Here is an 18514-nt window from a genome sequence, read left to right as displayed (position 1 = left end):
ACATATTGCAGTGCAATTAAAGTTGCACAGATCCTACTAAAGTGGATAAAAAAATAGTTGGGTATGTGGGATGGTCTGACAGGGATTTTATTTTGGTAGCATATAGCAGAGATAACTGCTGATGTTGAAGTGACAAGGGTGGGTCACTTGAATCGATGCATAGACTAACGATCAGTGAAGTGTGAAATGCTTTAGTTTCAATTCTGATCCCTGGTTAATAGGGTCCAACCATTGCAGGTGTTCTATCTAGCAAAAAGATAGACTCATAGTCAAGTTTCGTTCTAATCAGTACATGGTACAAATGGAGCAAAGAACATATGTTTGCACCCCAGGAAGTGATGGAAGTTTCTTGTCAAATATGAGATTTTTCTCAAGTCTCATATGTACCATGTACTGATTAGAACGAAACTTGACTATGAGTCTATCTTTTTTGCTAGATAGAACACCTGCAATGGTTGGACCCTATTCACCAGGATCAGAATTGAAACTAAAGCATTTCACACTTCACTGATCGTTAGTCTATGCATTGATTCAAATGACCCACCCTTGTCACTTCAACATCAGCAGTTATCTCTGATATATGCTACCAAAATAAAATCCCTGTCAGACCATCCCACATAGCCAACTATTTTTTTATCCACTTTAGTAGGATCTATGCAACTTTAATTGCACTGCAATATGTATCTTTTGGTTTGTGAACAAAAACACTTTTAGAAGTCCTAGATAAAGGTAGACAATATTGCACAGACACTATCAAATTAGTGTTGTGGTACACTAGGTCCCAGTTAAATGGAATTTCATGGGATTGAAAATTAACTTTGAAATAAATGAATTCACTTAGTGAAAAGTTCATATAAATTCTCCCACATTCACACCAACTATTTATGAAGAAATTATGTGGCCTGTAATCTTTTCTCAGACTCATGTTTATGTAAAATTCATGTAATGCACTATCAGTTTAAACCCCTCCCCAAGGTCTCCCTAAAAAAATATTGTTATATATGCTTCACACAATGCATAATATGGCACATATGCATGCACATATGAGTCATTTATCAGTCTATACTTAAGTTATTCCTCATAATCATCCTGTTATAAGTATTTTTATAATTATTATAATGATGATATGATTGTACAGGAGAAAGCAATGGATCTTGGGATAATTGTAGATTGAAATTTGAAGTTTGGAAGACACATTGCGAAAATTGTGCAGCTATCTCAGAGAATTGCAGCAATATCAAAGAAAGGTGGTGGTCCTATTGTATAAAGCTTTGATCAGACCATATCTGGATTTCTGTGCTCAGATCTGGTCAGCAGGATTTGAAGGAGATGAAGTAACCTTGGAGAGAGGGAGAGCACAGAGACAGATAGCAAAATGATATCAGCATCGTACAATCTTGATTATGTTGATTGAAAGTTTTTCCACTTGGTTATACATTAAATTAAAGTTGCAAGAAGTATTATATTCTTGTTTAATCCTTTATCCAAAGCAACTTGCAGATAAAGTATCTTCACAACTAAGCTACTTCAATGTAGAGGCCAAGGATAGTAAGGCAATTAATGTGAAGGCATTTGCCTCCATATACAAGTAGCTTAGTCATGAAGATACTTCATATGCAAACGTTGTTTGCTTGCACTTGAATAAAGGATTAAACAAGAATATAACTTCTTGGCATCTTTAATTTCATCTTGATTATGAAGATAGACTTGAGGGCATGCACACTGCAGAGTTTGTGGATAGAAGACAAGGGGGGAAATAGAGACATTTAAGCTGTTGAAGGGTTATTATTAATGAGTGGTGTGATTGACTACGTATTGCCTATGACCACCCATGATGAGTCTTTGTAACTCCTCTTTGGAGCCTTTCCATCTTTACATGTTAGTGTTTTTTTCAGCATTGCAATTATTCTCTAAGTTCTGTTTCCAATTTTTACATCTTCACTGGATGAAGAAACTCAGGTTTACAAGGAGAGCACTAGAGCTGTTGCACAAACTGAATAAGAATTTGTTTCCTAATGATGCAAAGATATGCAGGGTAATTAAGGATGTGGTTAGTAAATAGGAAGTTGTTCAAGGTCGACATAGAAAAAATTACAAATACAACTCAGAAGATAATTGCAATGCTAGAACGTATATTGACATAAGAGTTAGGAATAAATCCTAACAAAGGCAAAATCCTAAAATAAGAGTTAGGATTTTGCCTCAATACAACCTCTCCTGGACTGTTGTGTGCAGATCTGGTCTTCTGGTTTCTGAGGTGATGCAGATAGAATGGAAATGGTACAAAGGAGAGTGTTAAAGATTGATATTGGGGTGCTGTGGAATGTATGATATAAGAAAAGATTCAGATTGAGCATACTGCAGACGCTAGCAAATAGGAGAAAGAGGAGTGATATGATGGAGACCTACAAAGTTCTCAAAGGGTCATTATATGAAGCCTATCCCTCATATGACACATGAGAAGAAGAGAGACATGCATGGAAGCTGAGAATGAATGTAATCAAGAAATGTGAGAGGTAGATTTTTCAATTGGCTGGCTAGTGGTTAGATAACGGTGTGTGATTGGAATGGATAGGTTTTGGAGGTAGTGAAGCAGGCGGAATGAATAAATTCAAGTAAAGGTATGCCAGCTGGCGTAGCCTCTCTTGATAAGTCCCTAACTCCCTGGAGGTCTCTGGTGGTAATAATAATAATCCACTTGAAATAGATGAAGTAAAATTGCAACATAATCACTATACTCTGCTTCCTAAAAAAAAAAAAAAAAAGAAAGAAATATAGGAATTTGTGAAACGTACGAGGGTGGTCTGAAAAGTTCTCGGCTTAACAATGAAAAAATGAATTTATAATTTCGAAATTATTTTTATTTTTCAACATAACCTGCCTTAAGACTAATACATTTATTCCAGCGATGCTCCAGCACCATTATCCTGTCCCTGTAGTGGTTATCAGTAAGATCTGCAAAATACCCCTCTACAGCTGCAATTATCTCTTGATTTGAAGACAAACGCTGACCAGCGAGGAAGAGATTTAGTTTTGGGAAGAGATAGAAGTCAGAGGGAGCCAAATCTGGAGAATAGGGTGGATGTTCCAACAATTCATAGTGCAGATCCCATAATTTTCCCATTGCCAAAACACCTTTGTGGGCAGGTGCATTGTCCTGATGAAAGATTATTTTTTCCTTCTGAAAACCGGGTCTTTTCTCACGACTTCTTTCGTCTAGTCTAGTTAAAAGATCAGAATAATATTCCCTGGTTATTGTTTTACCCTTTTCAAGATAATTAATAAACAAAATGCCTTTAGCATCCCAAAACATCGATGCTATGACCTGTTCCTGCTAATGGAACCAACTTTGTCTTCTTTGGCACTGAACAAGCGGCTTCTGTCCACTGTTTTGACTGCTGTCTGTTTGGATTCTTGGTAAATATCCAAGTCTCATCCATAGTAATAAATCTACGCATAAAATCAGTTTTATTCTTGTTAAAATGCTCCAAGCACTGTTCAGAGATTTTCATGCGAGTGCGTTTTTGATCTACTGTGAGCAAGAGTGGCACCTATCTTGTGCGAAGCTTTTTCATTTGCAATTCTTCATGCAAAATATATCCTACACATTTTTTTAAAATGCCTATAATCTCAGCAATTTCACACACTTTGACTTGCCAGTTATCCAGTACCATATCGTGCACTTGATCAATGATCTGGTGGTGTTACACTTTTTGGACGTCCTTCACATGGATCATCTTCAAGGTGGTATGGCCACATTTAAACTCGGCAGCTCATTTTTTATCTGTCGAAAATGAAGGAGAAGAGTGCCCAGAAACTTTTATGAACTTTGAATGAATTTCTTTTGGCATTAAATCTTCTTTTACAAAGATTTAATGCCAAAAGAAATTCATAACTGCTCAATACTCAATTTTATCCATTTCAAGGGATACAGACAACACTTTTGCTTCAGACAGCTCTATAAAACAAAACTACTTGATAGAACAGGCTTGCACAACTTGATTGTCTTTGAGGGCCAAAACCAACTTGGACCACCTGACCAAGGGCCAGATAACTTTGGACCTAGAATCTTAGACTAGTCCACTGCAGCTAAACTTAAGTAAATTTGTTAGTAGGTCTACAGCAAATACTAATTAATATGTATATTTAAATTTTTTAGAGAGTTACAATTAAAATTATAATAAAAAACATAAACACAAAGTTTACTAATAATTTCACTGAGAATATCACACTTATTCTCAGTGAAATATCAGTGACTGAATGTCACATTGTGACATTCTGAATGTCACAATGTGACACATTGCATTTCTTTGTTGCCACTATTTTATCAAAGTTTGGTGTCCGTTCTTAATATGGCCTCTAAATTGATATCACTTAAAAATGAATGCTGTTTGGTTTTGTTCAAGTTCATGGCTGAAAATGTTTGTTCACAAGTACATGTGCTCCCAAACATACAAAATACCTGGTAGGCAGTATCCAACAAACTTTTAAATTTATCCTGATCCAGAATATAATAAACCTCTTGTAAAGTACTCTCCCTATGCTTGATCCGATAGTGTTCAGAACACTGGAGATCAATAACTTCCATCTAGAGTTCGACAGGTAGATTTCCTGTTTAGGCAGAAAATGGATCCTCAATCACTTTTATGCGGACTTCGTCTTCATTACTCAATGGCATTCTTTTCTGAAACTCCTCACTTAGAAGTGATATGTGCTTCTGATATTTCCCACCCACCATTGAGTTATGAAATGTGACATATCCCCCTTAGCAAGTTGATTTTCAAACAAACATAATTTCATTTTGAATGCCGTTATAAGAGACATTAACTGAAAAACAAACTTATTTTTTCCTTGAACCTGTAAGTTAAGGTCATTCAAGTAACCTAAAATGTCACACAAGAAAAATAAATCTTGATTCCATTCTTCATCCATTATTTCTGGGAATTTTTCCATATCTTCTTGAGATTCCAAAAATTCAACTAGTTCATTTTTTAGAGCAACAAAGCGTGATAAAACTTTCCCGCGGCTCAACCAACATACATCAGTGTGGCATGGTAGATCCCCGTACCCGGCATAATTTTATTTTGGAAATGCTTGAAACATTCTGTGTTTCAAACCCTGAGCTCAAATATAGTTCACCAGAGCAAATACTACTTTAATCACATGATCAAACTGCAAAACCTTTGAACATAACACCTGCTAATGAATTAGGCAGTGAAATTTTGTCAATGATTTACCTGCATACTATTCAATAAATGTTACAGCACCAACATTATTTTCACACATAGATGGAGCACCATCAGTGTAAACTGCTACTAAATTCTTGAAATTTAAGGATAGTTTTTTGGTTACACACATCTTTGCATTTTCTGCAATTTCCTTTCCTGTTGTTCTTCCTTTCATTGAACACAAACCAGCAAGCTGTCACCTCAAAATTCTTATTAACGCCTCTTACATATATTAAAAGCTGTGCAGTATCTTTCACATCGGTACTTTCATCCATAGCAAGCGAATAATAGACAAATTCACTAGCCGATTTTTGCAGGTTATCTTTGAGATACTCTGCAATATCAGCCACCCTGTGCTTGAACAGTCATATGGGACAAACTGATATTTTCAAAACGATTTTTCTTATCAGGACACAATTTGGAAACAGCAATCATCAGACACTTTTTTTATCAACTCTCCCTCAGTAAATATCACAAGAAATAGTTTGCCAGCACAAACTATTTCTTGTGATATTTTTAAGCTTACCTTTGTGGCAACTTTATTTGCAGATGTCACTTTTTTAAAGGCTTGTTGCTCACTGCTAAGGACTTTCAATAATTTTGCTGCTTTTATTTGCTTTTCACTTGCATCCAACTCGCCAAGATTAGGATGTTTCGATTCAAAATGACGTCTCAGATTGTACTCTTTCGGAACAGCGATAGATTCCTGGCAAACAATTTACACTATTTTGTCCTTAAACAACATAAAAAATATTTGTTTGTCTAGTCAGGGTTAAATGCTCAATGTTCCGAATCAATTTTACGCTTTTTACTTAAGCTCATTGTGTCGAGATTGACAATATTAATTACAAAAAACTAATGATGAAAAACTCACGATAATGCAGATTATGATAACAGCTATGTAATAACTGTTATCATAATCTACAAGTAAGCAAACAGACAAGTCAAGTCAAGTTTGCGGACTTGACTTGTCTGTTTGCTTACTTGGAAAAAAGGATGAAAAAAATCTAGCTTATAAAATTGCTTGGTATCTTTAACATAATATATACCCATAGTAAAAAACTTTCTACATATTACTCTCATCCTGAGATTTTTATTTAATGAGGTCAAAGCACCTTATGGCAACTTCTTTAGGTAAAATATTTATAAGCTCTGTATTACTTCACCCTTGGCATTTTTTATGTCTGGCTTCCACTGACGAGACCTCAATAAAGGTCGAAACTGGTATGGGTAGTGACCATTACCTTAATGCATAGCATCATATATTTCCACAAGGAAATGTGCTTTGCATTAGGGGAAAATTCTAAGGAAAGTGATCAGAACTTGCTCCACCTTTACCATGAGTTGCCTAGTGTTGCACTACGTGCAGCCGCAAACTTGACTTACTTTTTGTTTGCTTACTTAGGAAAAAAGGATTAAAAAAACCTAGCTTATAAAATTGCTTGGTATCTTTAACATTTACCTTTGTTAATGGAAATTAGAAGTATTTTACTGGTTGTGAAATGTTAGTGTTATCCAGCCTTTGAAATTGGGATGAATTATGCTGAGTAATAAAATAAAATAAAAAAAAAACTTCTATAATATAGGTATACTAGTTAATTTATTTACATAACACAGAAAAAACTTTGATGGTAATGAAAGTTCTTTCTTTTATTTTGTCTTCAGTATCTATCTTTGATCACCAAACTGATGGACTCATTAGAAATGGAAGATATGAAAGGTGCCCGTTCCATGATGCATCTTTCATGGTTAGAGAGTGAGGATTTAGCATCATATAGAAGACATGACCATTCTAAAATAGCAGAAATAATAGAGCAGCTGAAAACTGAAGCTGGTAACCAGCTAACTGCCAGGTTCCTTAATCCAGAAAAAATGAGGTACAAACCATAATTTCCTCGAAGTTTAACACACACATTCATACTTACTTCAAAGGGTTAATTTTTTTTCTAATATATAATTTTCATTTTTTAATAATTCTAATAAGTTGTAAGAAATAACTAAACATGATATAATGTTTCACTTTGTTTTGGAAATTTTTCTTGACTTTTCTAAATTAATTTTATACTTGTACTTGTCTTCCTGTTATCTTAAGGGAAATGTTTTTGAAGAAGGCCATACAAAAATATTTTTTTAATTATACAAGTTCTTATCCACAAGCCTATGTATTTGTTGTTTTATTAGATGCATATTTTAAATACTTTGTTCTTATTCTATTTAGATGCTTGAAAACAACAATCTCTCTCTCTCTCTCTCTCACACACACACACACACATTCATACTTCAAAATTATGGGGATAAGTATTTTTCTAATATATAATTTAATTTAAAAATTTTTCTGATCTTCTTATTCTTATGGTGCTATCTTCTATCGAAGGTCAGCGAACAAACTACATTCTTATGTTAATCTGAGCAGTTATCTGCTCTTTCCTGTCCGTATCTAAATGTTGTCAAACCAGGATATTCTTTTTCTTCCCCTAGCTCCTTTGCCATCAATTCTTCCTACCAAAATAGTTTGTAGAAGTTGGTATTTGCTGTTTCTCATGATCTGGCCAAAATACGTTTTTTCTAATAATTTGTGAAAGGACACTCTTGTTTTAGCAATATGCTAGCCTTTTATAATAAAGTTACAAGAACATTAGATGAGGGAAAGGCATATACTGCAATTTTCTTAGACTTGGCAAAGGCATTTGACAGGGTGCCACATGATAAGCTGATATTTAAGTTGCAGCACATGAGTCTGGATGTCAGATTGGTCAACTGGATTTAGGATTGGCTGTCTGATAGGTATCAGAGAGTTGTGTATGGTGGAGCAGTTTCCAGGAGGCAGAGGGTTACAAGTGGGGTCCCAGCAGGGCTCAGTACTAGGACCTATATTGTTGTCCCTGCAATCCACTGGCTATATCAATGACATAGCCAGTGGATTGCAGGGGGATATTCAGTTGTTTGCAGATGATGCGAAGCTGGGAAGGATTATTAGTAATAGTGCAGATGTGGTAGCCCTGCAAGAGGATTTAAATAAGCTAGATAGATGGGCAAATGAATGGGGGTATATGGGCAAATGAATGGGGGTGTCAGTTTAATGCAGCAAAATGTAAGGTCTTGAGGTTTGGGAAACATCGATGGGATGCTGCATACTCTATGGGAGGAGTTATACTGGAGGAAGTAGGGGAGACAAGAGATCTGGGGTTGATGATTGATAGAAACCTGAAGTTTAGGGGACATATTGCAAATGTGGTGAAGATAACACAGAGGATTGCTGCTATCGTGAGAAGGACACTGACCTGCAGAGATAAGAGGGTTATCATTCTGTTGTATAAGTCTCTGATCAGACCACACTTGGACTATTGTTCTCAGACTTGGTCCCCAGGATTTGAAGGGGATAAATTAACTGTGGAAAGGATACAAAGATGGATGACAAAGATGGTTTCAGGACTGTACAAGGATAGTTTTGAGGATCGGCTGAAAGAATGTGGACTGCAGAGTTTGGTGGATAGAAGAAGGAGAGGTGATATGATTGAGACTTTTAAACTGTTGAGAGGTGGTTACAGGGTTGACACTGGGGAGTTCTTTCGCTTGGTTGAACAGCGGGAAGGAGTGATGACAAGAGGCCATCCCTGGAAGTTACGAAAGGAAATTGTGAGCAAGAGAGTAAGGAGTGGTTTCTTTGTGTGGAGGGTGGTTGAGCCATGGAATGCATTGCCTGATGGAGTGGTGGGAGCGAGAACGGTCAGTGAGTTTTAAAGAGTGGTGTGATAGATTTTGTGTTTCTCAGGGGTGGACCTCCCCTCGATGAGTCTTGACAGACTTTATGTCTTAGGAAGGACCTCCCTCGATGAGTCTTTTGACTCCTTGGAGGCCTGAATAATAATAATAATAATAATAATTTTTATAAAATTATGAACTGACAGACTCTTGCATATCCAACTTCATGAATCAAATACACAAAAGTATCACAATAAAGAAAAATTGCTTTGTATATTCTGCAGTGGTCTAATGGTAGTTTTCCAAGGGAAATAGAAAAACTGTTAGGAAGTGTACCCGTGCACAGTCACACATCAAGGATAATAAAATACCTCAATGCAGGGGTCTGCAACCTTTCAGACGGTGCAGGCCGCATTAAAAATTTCAACGAAGCCTGCAGGCCACTAAGCTATACTACAGTATTTAGAATTGTAAGATGCTTTCCAGATTCACAAGGAATGCTGTGCATTTGATACTTTACATAAAATCCTATAAAAATAAACAAACTCAGCTTTAAGAGTGTAGGTAGGAGTCTGGTTCATGATAAGTAAATACAATCAGTACTTGAAAAAAAGATAATTTAATGAAGAAGACATTCATTTTTTACAATGTCAGTGAGCAACTTGGCAATGTTTTTCCTTGACCAGCTTGTTGATGTTGGCATCAGTGTTGGAAGTCGCTATGCACAGAGTATTCTCGAGATGTTGGTCCATAATCTGAGTTCTTGTCTTGGACTTCACATGCTTCATTCTGGAGAAGAACTGCTCACATAAGTATGTACTTCCTAACAAAGCACACATCCTCAAAGCATGCTGGCGAAGATTAGGGGAAGGTATCCTCAGAAATATAGTCATTGTAAAATGTAAGCAAGGGCACATTGAATAAATTTTCTCTCAAAGAAGAGTTGTTTTGGAGTTCAAGCAGCTCCATTTGTACTGTGCCTGGCATTTCAGCCGCATTGACGCTGAATGACATTGAAAATACATCTAAAGAAGACTGTTGATTACGAAATCACTAAATCTCTCTTCAAATTCACTTCGCAACACAGCTAATTTTGTAGCGTATTCATCAAGAGACGAACAGGTGGACTTGGCGAGAAGCCGAAAATGAGGTTAGTCTTTTTTGCAAGTTGTGCCTCCCAAAGTTTGAGCTTGGCCACAAAAACTTTGATGTGATCAAACAGAGTGTGCACCAGTTGATCTCTGGATTGTAGCCGCATATTTAGGTCATTCATATGCAACGAGATGTCGGTCACAAAGGCAAAGTCTGTCATCCACTTAGGATCATTAAATTTCGCAATCAGATTCCCCTTGGTTTGCATGAACTGCTGCATTTCGCTCCTTAAGTCAAAGACTCTTTTAAGAACCTTCCCTCTGCTCAACCAATGCACATCACTCTAATAAACCACATAGCCGTCATCCGCTTCCCATTCTTGGAATTGACGATGATTCAATCCTCTTGTCCTAATAATGTGGACGACAGTCACAACAACTTGCATGACATTCTCAAATCCAATAGTTTTCATGCACAAATTTTCATGGTGGATAAAACAGTAGTAATGGACAAAATCTTTTCCTTCTAGTTCCAGTTCTTTCCATAGCAGTGCAACAAAACTTTTGTTCTTTCCCACCATAGCAGAAGCACGATCAGTTACCAAATCCTCAAGATTGGTTAAGCTAAAGTCGAAACGCTGGAGCTTAGTGGCTTCAAGAATATCAGTGCCTTTCGTCGTTCCCTTCATAGGTACGAGCTCTAGAAGTTCTTCTGTCACATTGAATTGCTGATCAATGCCACTGACAAAGATAGCGAGTTGTGCTGTATCCTTCACATCTGTGCTCTCATCTAAAGCAAGTGAATATGACATAAATTTGGGCAACTGTTTTTCTAAAGTTCCTTTAATGTCATTGGCAACTTTTTCGACACGCCGTGCTACAGTTACCCCAGACAAACTCGATTTTTTAAACACTTCCTTATTATTTGGGCACAGAATATCTCCAGCAGTGATGAGACACTCTTTCACAATCTCGCCGTCCAAGAAGGCTTTTGATTTTTTAGCAATTTTTTCAGCTATTACATTACTTACTGTGATGCACGCTTCGCTCTCTTCCCTCTGCCTTTTAAACATACCCTGCTGGCATTTTAAATCAATTTGGAGACGATTCACTTTGTCCATACGAAGCTGCCCTTGAAGGTGATCGAAATTGGATGTATGCTTTGTCTCATAGTGTCCTGTTATATTGTATTCTTTTGATACTGACACTGACTCACAACAAATTAAACACACTAACTTATCATCGATTGGCACAAAAAAGTACAAATTGGTCCACTTTTCATTAAAAACCAGACAAGAATCACTTGATTTACGCTTTTTACTCATAGATGCCATAGTGATGGAAGGTGAACCCAAAAAATGATTCAAATAGCCGTGTAACGGTTATTATTCCACTGAATATGTCTCACACTAATGAAAAACATCTGGCAATATAAAACCACAATAGACTGTTGTATCCCACTTTCTTAAATTCTATTAATACATGTACTATATGCTGGGTCCTTCCTAAGTAGTCACGTGGTACCTCTAAAACACAAAGGAATTGGTCGAGCCAAAACAAGCGTGGCAAAGTCTTTGAAATCTCACTACTCTAAAAGCATTAGGAATATTTATATTTTTATGCTACACCACCTAAGCTATTAGATTAAGTTAAACATGTCTTAATCAAGAAGTGATCTCAAAGGTGTACTATAGTGACTACTGATTTGCAATCGTGATATATATCTCATCTCATCTTCCTTATACCCTCTTTTACCTTGCGGTGTCGAGGGTCCATTGATCATCGGACCTCACTCCGTTTACAGGATAAGGTGGTCAGCCTTATGCCCCGGTGTATCCTATGGCCTGTAGTGTTGAGTTCTCAAGGCCAGTTTGCCTGCTTTGCAGGATGAAAAACCCCAGAATAAACTGGGAAAAAAACCTTGCTGTCCACGCCCAAGACTGGCTAACTTGGCTATGGCTGAGGAAGATCCTTCAGCTCCTCACGTCACCGACGGGAATCGAACCTAGGACACTCCTTCCCCAGGAATATGGTTGCGAAGCGCATAGCCACTAGGATCTATAACATGTATATATCGTGATCTATAACATAATCTATTTTCTCCCGCTTAGATTCGTATCTTTTTTTGCAAGTGGTGCATCGGATTCTAATACTCAGACACTCGGATTAAAGATAGCAAAGTTCTATTTGACATATTAATGCAATTTACAATACAAAGAAACTCAATTCAAAACTTCAATGTTAATTAGAGAAAATTATAGGTATCCCTATTATGTAAGGACATCAAGAAGCAATATCAGTATGTTGTTTCACAAACTGACAAAACTTGACTGCAATGTTCACATTAATCTTCATATCATATCAAATTACTCAGATTAAACCTTCTTAATACTTTCAAAAACATACACATTAGTTTAACCTTATAGGAATTGCCTCACTATGTGTTCTAATATTAAGGTGCTACAGTCCTGTCTTAATTATATGAAAGTCCTCAATCCTCAGTTTCCCTTAATCTCATTTATAACATCTTAATTTTCTTATACACATTATATAGACAAAGAATTTTCAACGTTATCGTACACACTGGTTCTTCATACTTGTTCCTTCAACTTCTGACTGCCGTTCTCTGATCGATCTCCCTTCCAATTCATTTAGTCAGTGCTATGGCATGGATTTCTCCAGTCAAAGGTAAGTCCACACGATCCCAGCATAACTAGCCTGCTTCAGATAGAACAATGGTGTAAAGCGATTCTGCTTCTGTGAAGCCTGTTACCTAGATGCTGAGCTCTTTCCATGGATTGCCCATCAGTTGAACGGGGATGTGTTCTTTCATCATACGATTAGGAGTGCGTGATCCTTCCAGCTCGTAAGCGGCATATCCTATTACTGCCCTTGGGATTCCTAACAGAACTCTTCGCTGATCCTTTGTCTAAGCACTCCTGGACAGAGACGCTCCTCCGTGCAACCATCTACCCACCAGAAAACACGAGACTACCAGCCAAGAGAGAAGGGGAAAAAAGCCTCGTGGAAGGGGTGGGTTCCTGACCCTTTTATATCATCTCCCCTATCAGCAATCACCGTAACTCACGTAGCTCACCCAACGTGTATATTTTTTCCCACGTAGGTCTCATTTCGTATCGTTTGTTTTTTCTGACCACTCACTTCTGCACATGCCGTGGGCGCGCGACTGCCTGGTGGCAACCTTTCTTTCCGTTGGCATGCCCGCGCACTTTAAACTTTTGTTCACAGCAGCTTAATGCAAGTCATACTACAATACATTGTATTACCAATTCTAACAAAATATTATTAATGCTTGATTGTATCAGCATTATACAATCAAGTAAGTATTCCTTCCTTAAAATATTCACAATCTTTTTTCTTTATAATAATGTAATCTATATTTTACCGGTTGCATGCAGCACATACCTAGAAGCAGGCATGTTCCCTACAAGGTATTTCCTGTTAAACGATGCTAAATTTAGAATTCTTAAGAATCTCAATTTATCAAAGTTTAACAAGGCTCTATGGCTTTCACGATGAATCTTTGTATGCTTATACACTAATATCACACTGTTCACAACTGACTGACTGACTGACTGTGGATGAGATCCTCTATTTATATGAAAATAATGAAGTATCAAAAACCTTTGAGATGTATCTGGAAGGCACTAGACAGTGCACTCGAATGAATTATTGCTTCAGCCATCTACCTGCAATGTCAGTACTAGTACTTAAGTACCACTTGGTGCTGGTAGATGGCTGAAGAAGCATGTCTATTTCATATTTATTTTTATAGGATTTTATGTGAAGTATCAAATGCACAGTGTTCCTTGTGAATCTGAAAAGCATCTTACAATTCTAAATACCGCAGTATAGCTTAGTGGCCCGCAGGCTTCATTGAAATTATTTTTTATTTAATCACGTTTTAATGTTAAGTAGTTATTTTTTCAAAATGGCTGCCGGGCCATGGCACAGAGCTTCATGGGCCATGCGTTGAAGATCCCTGCCTTAATGTATGATATCCCAGAGCAAAATTCGAAGTAAATTAAAAAAAAAAAAAAATCATGATTTACAATTTAGCATCACTAAACATCAGTCACAATATCTTCCTGAACAGTATCTTATGTACAAATATACTTACTCTGTTTAAACAGACCTATTACATTAATGATTATTCTTTGTTGTAGTGATGAACAGATAGAAAACTGGAATGTTGGGACATTTGTCATATCCTGTCTTAGCATTATACGATCTTCCTTACAGTGGTCAGTGATTGAAAGTTCACAAAAGCCTAGGAAGCTGATATCTTTCCCTTGTATTTTTAAAGGAAATTCTTCACAGTTCTCCCTTCCATTTTTTAATGTCTCTTTTTAATTGTTGTTTTTTTCCCCTCATTTCTATTTCCTTCTGTATTATAGCTCATGCCCATTATCTGTTCTTTTCATATCTTGATAGTATTTACTCAACATTCATTATTATTTCATTATAGCATGAAACACCACAGTCAACTGTACACATGACAGAGTACTCATTAAGTAATTCACCTGCATTTCCTGCAGCAGTCAGTATGCCACCATCACCATCAACCAGTGTTTCCATTCCATAATCCTTTTTCAGTTGCCTAGTTTTGAATCCTATCTGGGGTATAAGAAACTTTTATGAGGGCTTCTCAACAGAAAGTGAGTTAGCCAGTCTCCTACAGAGATGGCAGGAATTTTCAGTCTACAAAACAACATACTGGCCATGGAACACTCACCATATGTTGTACACATGCCTCATACCCTTGGTTGCTTCAGCTGTAATTATTATCATTATGATAATTTTCTTAGGTATCTCTGTGAAGTCACATTCATTATGAGAGGCCTGTACTAACCATTAATTGCACAACACCCATCATACTTCTCCTTGAACTCATTCACTGATGAAGCCCTCACAGCTGCTTTTTGTAACTCATCCCACTCATTCAATGTAGTTATCAGCTTGTCATGTGGCAGCCTATCAAAGGCCTTTGAACATTCCAAGTATACTACTTGGATTGTTCAGAGGCCTGTGTCTCCCTTATCCAATGAATTTGTCACCTTGTTATAGTTCATAAGCAGATTGCTAAAACATGACTTTCATGCTAACAAATCCATGTTGACCATCATAGAGAATCCTGCTATTATTTACCCAATTCTGAATCCTAGTTTTCAGTTACCTCCCCAACACTTTAACACAACTCCAGACCAGGGGCGCGCCAGTAGTGTCCGCCGCCTGTGTGCAAAACTTTAGTTGGCGCCGCTATACCCAGTAGCACACCAGTAGTGTCTGGCGCCTGTGTGCAAAACTTTAGTTAGCGTCCCTATACCCAATAGCACGCCAGTAGTGTCCGGCGCCTGTGTGCAAAACTTTAGTTGGCACCCCTATCCCCCCCCTCCAATAAAAAAATCACTTTAAAAAAACGTTTTTAAGTATTTCCTCCTCTTTGGTGCCTGTGTGCATCGCACACATTGCACATATCCGGCGCACCCCTGCTCCAGACACACAAACCCACCTATAATTTGTGGCTGTAATCTTATACCTCCCCCCCCCCCTTGTGAAGTGGAACAATTTTTCTCACTTTCCACTCCTGTGGAACTTGCATTGTCACAGGACTCCTTTACAAATAAGTTACTTTAAATCTTTTCAATATCTACATAACTTCTGAAGAGAACCAGTGAATTGAAATAGTGCTATCACATAAGTGGACTCTTAAAAGCACTAATAAAAGGCAAATATACTAACTCTCCTGAGCTTGTGTTTTAAGTGATGCATTATTAAGAAATAATTCATGGTAAATGTTCAATAATGCCATCAGCTATCAATCATTTTTTTGAAGTTTACATATTAGAAATGTTTGCTTGCTTAGTATATAAAATCAAGGAATAATTATTCTCCTGCACTTGTATATCATCATCATCAAATTCCTGGCATATATACCCTCAAGGGGTGTACAGGATATGATAGTACTACATGAAAAACTTACATCACCACTAACTTCCTATCTACAATTTTCCTTCAAATCAATCTGTTAGCTGTCGACACTCCAACATTATCAGATCTTATATTTCTGTCTTCTAAGGCACTCTTTACTGTATCAATCCAAATATATCTTGGTCTTCCTCTGGGTCTTTTTCCTGCCAACCTGGCAGAAAATACTTGCTTTGCTAATCTTTCCTCTCCCATTATGTTTAAGTGACCATACCAGCTGAGATTAGCTCTGCTAACAGTGTCAAGTTCTTTCCTAATATCCTTGTTTTTAATATGATATTGCCATTGATGCCATCAGTTCGCTAACCTTTCTCAGGACTATCATTTCTGCTGTCTCTAGTCTTTGGTCAAGTGTTTTATTTCTAACCCAGTTCTCAGATCCATAAGTTAAAATTGGTTTGAACATTGTCTTGTATAGAGCTAATTCGGTGTTTTGACTAATTTCTTTCTTATTCCATATAAATTTATTCAGTTGACTTTGTACCATACCAGCTTTCTTGATTCTGTTCTCTGTTTCCATATTTAATTTACCATCTTCACTAAAAATAGTGCCTAAGCAGCTGAAATATTTCACTTGTTCTATATGTTCTCCATTCACAATGCAGTTGATATTTTCATTGTCTCTGTCTTGTTATTGCTAAATTTCATACCATATCTATTACAACAGTTATTCAATTTAGTCAGGGAATCTTCATGCCAAATTTATTCCATAAGTTCTCCATTCAGAATGCAGTTGATGTTTTCAGTACCTGATAACATCATATCAAACCTGATATGATGTTATCAGGTTTAACCTGATAACATCATATTTGATATCAGGTTTAATACCACTTTCCTTCATAATGTGATCCATATAGATAATGAATAACAGAGGGGATAATGTACATCCTTGTCTCACACCAGATTTAACATAAAACCATCTTCCTGTACTTCCTTCAATTCTAACTGCTGACTTGCATCTCAAATTAAAACAAAGTATTGCTTGATATGATACCCCATTGATACCATATAACTGTAGCATTTTGAATAGCTTATCTCTTGACACCTTGTCATATGCCTTTTCCAGATCTACAAAACATAAATACAGATCTTTGTTATATTCCCATGATTTCTCAACTATTTGTCTTAAAGTGAAAATCTGATCCTGACAACCTCTATCTGGCCTGAATCCAGATTGTTCTTCTCCAAGCTTCCCTTTCACAATCCTTCACAATCATTTCTCAAGTATACTTGCATAATCTTACCAGGAACACTCAGTAGGGAAATACCTTTGTAATTCTCACATTGTTTTATTTCCCTTTTTATATGTGGATACTATGAGAGCTCTACTTCAATCATCTGGAATTCATCCCTCGGTCCAGGCCTTCTGAATTATGCAGTGCAGCCACTGTAAGACTTTTATACCTCCATACTTGAGCTTTTCTGGTCGAATATCATCTACTCCAGCTGCTTTTTCTGCTTCAAGTATGGATATTTACCACTGTTCTGTCACTGATTGTTTCATTTAGCAATTTTTCAAAGTAATTACTCCATGCATCAAGGATATCTTTTTCTCCAGTTTTCATGTCACCTTTATCATCTCTAATTCCTTTTACAGCACTCTTTCTTATATTTCTGAGCTTTTTCAACAACCTCCAGAATATCTTGCCACCTTTTTGATATTTATTTCCTATGTTCTTACCAAAGTCTTCCCATGACTTTTATTTAGCTAGTTTTACACAGTGTTTAGCTTTCTTACATTTATCTCTTATTCTCTAAGAGCAAAAGCTGACTTATTTGCCAAGAACTTTTGATATGTTTTCTTCTTTTCCTTCACTGCCTCTTTAACTTCCTCTGTCCACCATGGAGTTCTGCTTTTTCTATCCTTGCAGACAACCTCACCACATTCCTCTCAGGCTGAATCAGTCAATGTTTTCTTCAGGGCTTGCCACTGAATCTTCAAGGTTTGATTCCTGTTCTCAAGCTCTTTCATTTTTTCCTGAATAATGTTTGTGTATTTTAGTCTACAGTTCACATCTGAGAGCTGCTCAACTTTTATTCGCTTTAAAACTTTCTTGCACGTTCCTCTTTTCAATATAAATTAAGTGTTATCCTGCTCAAGGCTAAATGGTGATCACTTTCAATTTCAAATCCTCTGTACACTCTAGTGTCCTCCACCAGTGAGAAAACATCACTATCAACAATAACATAGTCAATGAGATTTTTCTTATTCCTTGCCTCTCTCCTTGTGAATTTGTGCACATTTTTATATTGGAACATTGTGTTAGTAATAATCAGACCATGTCCTGAGCAGAAATCCAACAAGTATTTGCCATTATTATTAGCTTTGCTCTTTTCTCCAAATTTTTCTAAAATACTTTTGTATGTCTGACAATCATTTCCTACTCAGCTGTTTAGATCCCCAACAAGGACCAACTTTTTCTTTTTCATTGTTTCAGTTGCTTTCTCTAAAGCTTCAAAAAATTCCTCCACTTTTACTTTAGC

The 18514-nt window shown here is 36.8% G+C and overlaps 1 protein-coding gene across 4 annotated transcripts in view; it reads left to right on the top strand.

The window, feature by feature from the left end:
• LOC150105337 (uncharacterized) overlaps positions 1–18514 on the top strand; it is a 409874-nt gene that overhangs the window by 291987 nt on the left and 99373 nt on the right. For all 4 annotated transcript variants that reach the window (XM_090394715.1, XM_090394718.1, XM_090394714.1 and 1 more), the window contains one exon: positions 6894–7105. In XM_090394715.1, the coding sequence (XP_090250841.1) occupies positions 6894–7105 (212 nt within the window). The remainder of the gene's footprint in view (positions 1–6893; positions 7106–18514) is intronic.

This window comes from Typopeltis vanoorti, chromosome 6, assembly GCF_054136105.1.
Source record: "Typopeltis vanoorti isolate ZY-2024b chromosome 6, IOZ_Tvanoo_1.0, whole genome shotgun sequence".
NCBI classification, from domain to species: Eukaryota; Metazoa; Arthropoda; class Arachnida; order Uropygi; family Thelyphonidae; genus Typopeltis; species Typopeltis vanoorti.
Note: the sequence above shows the minus strand (reverse complement) of the source record. Positions and strands in the feature narration are given on the sequence as shown.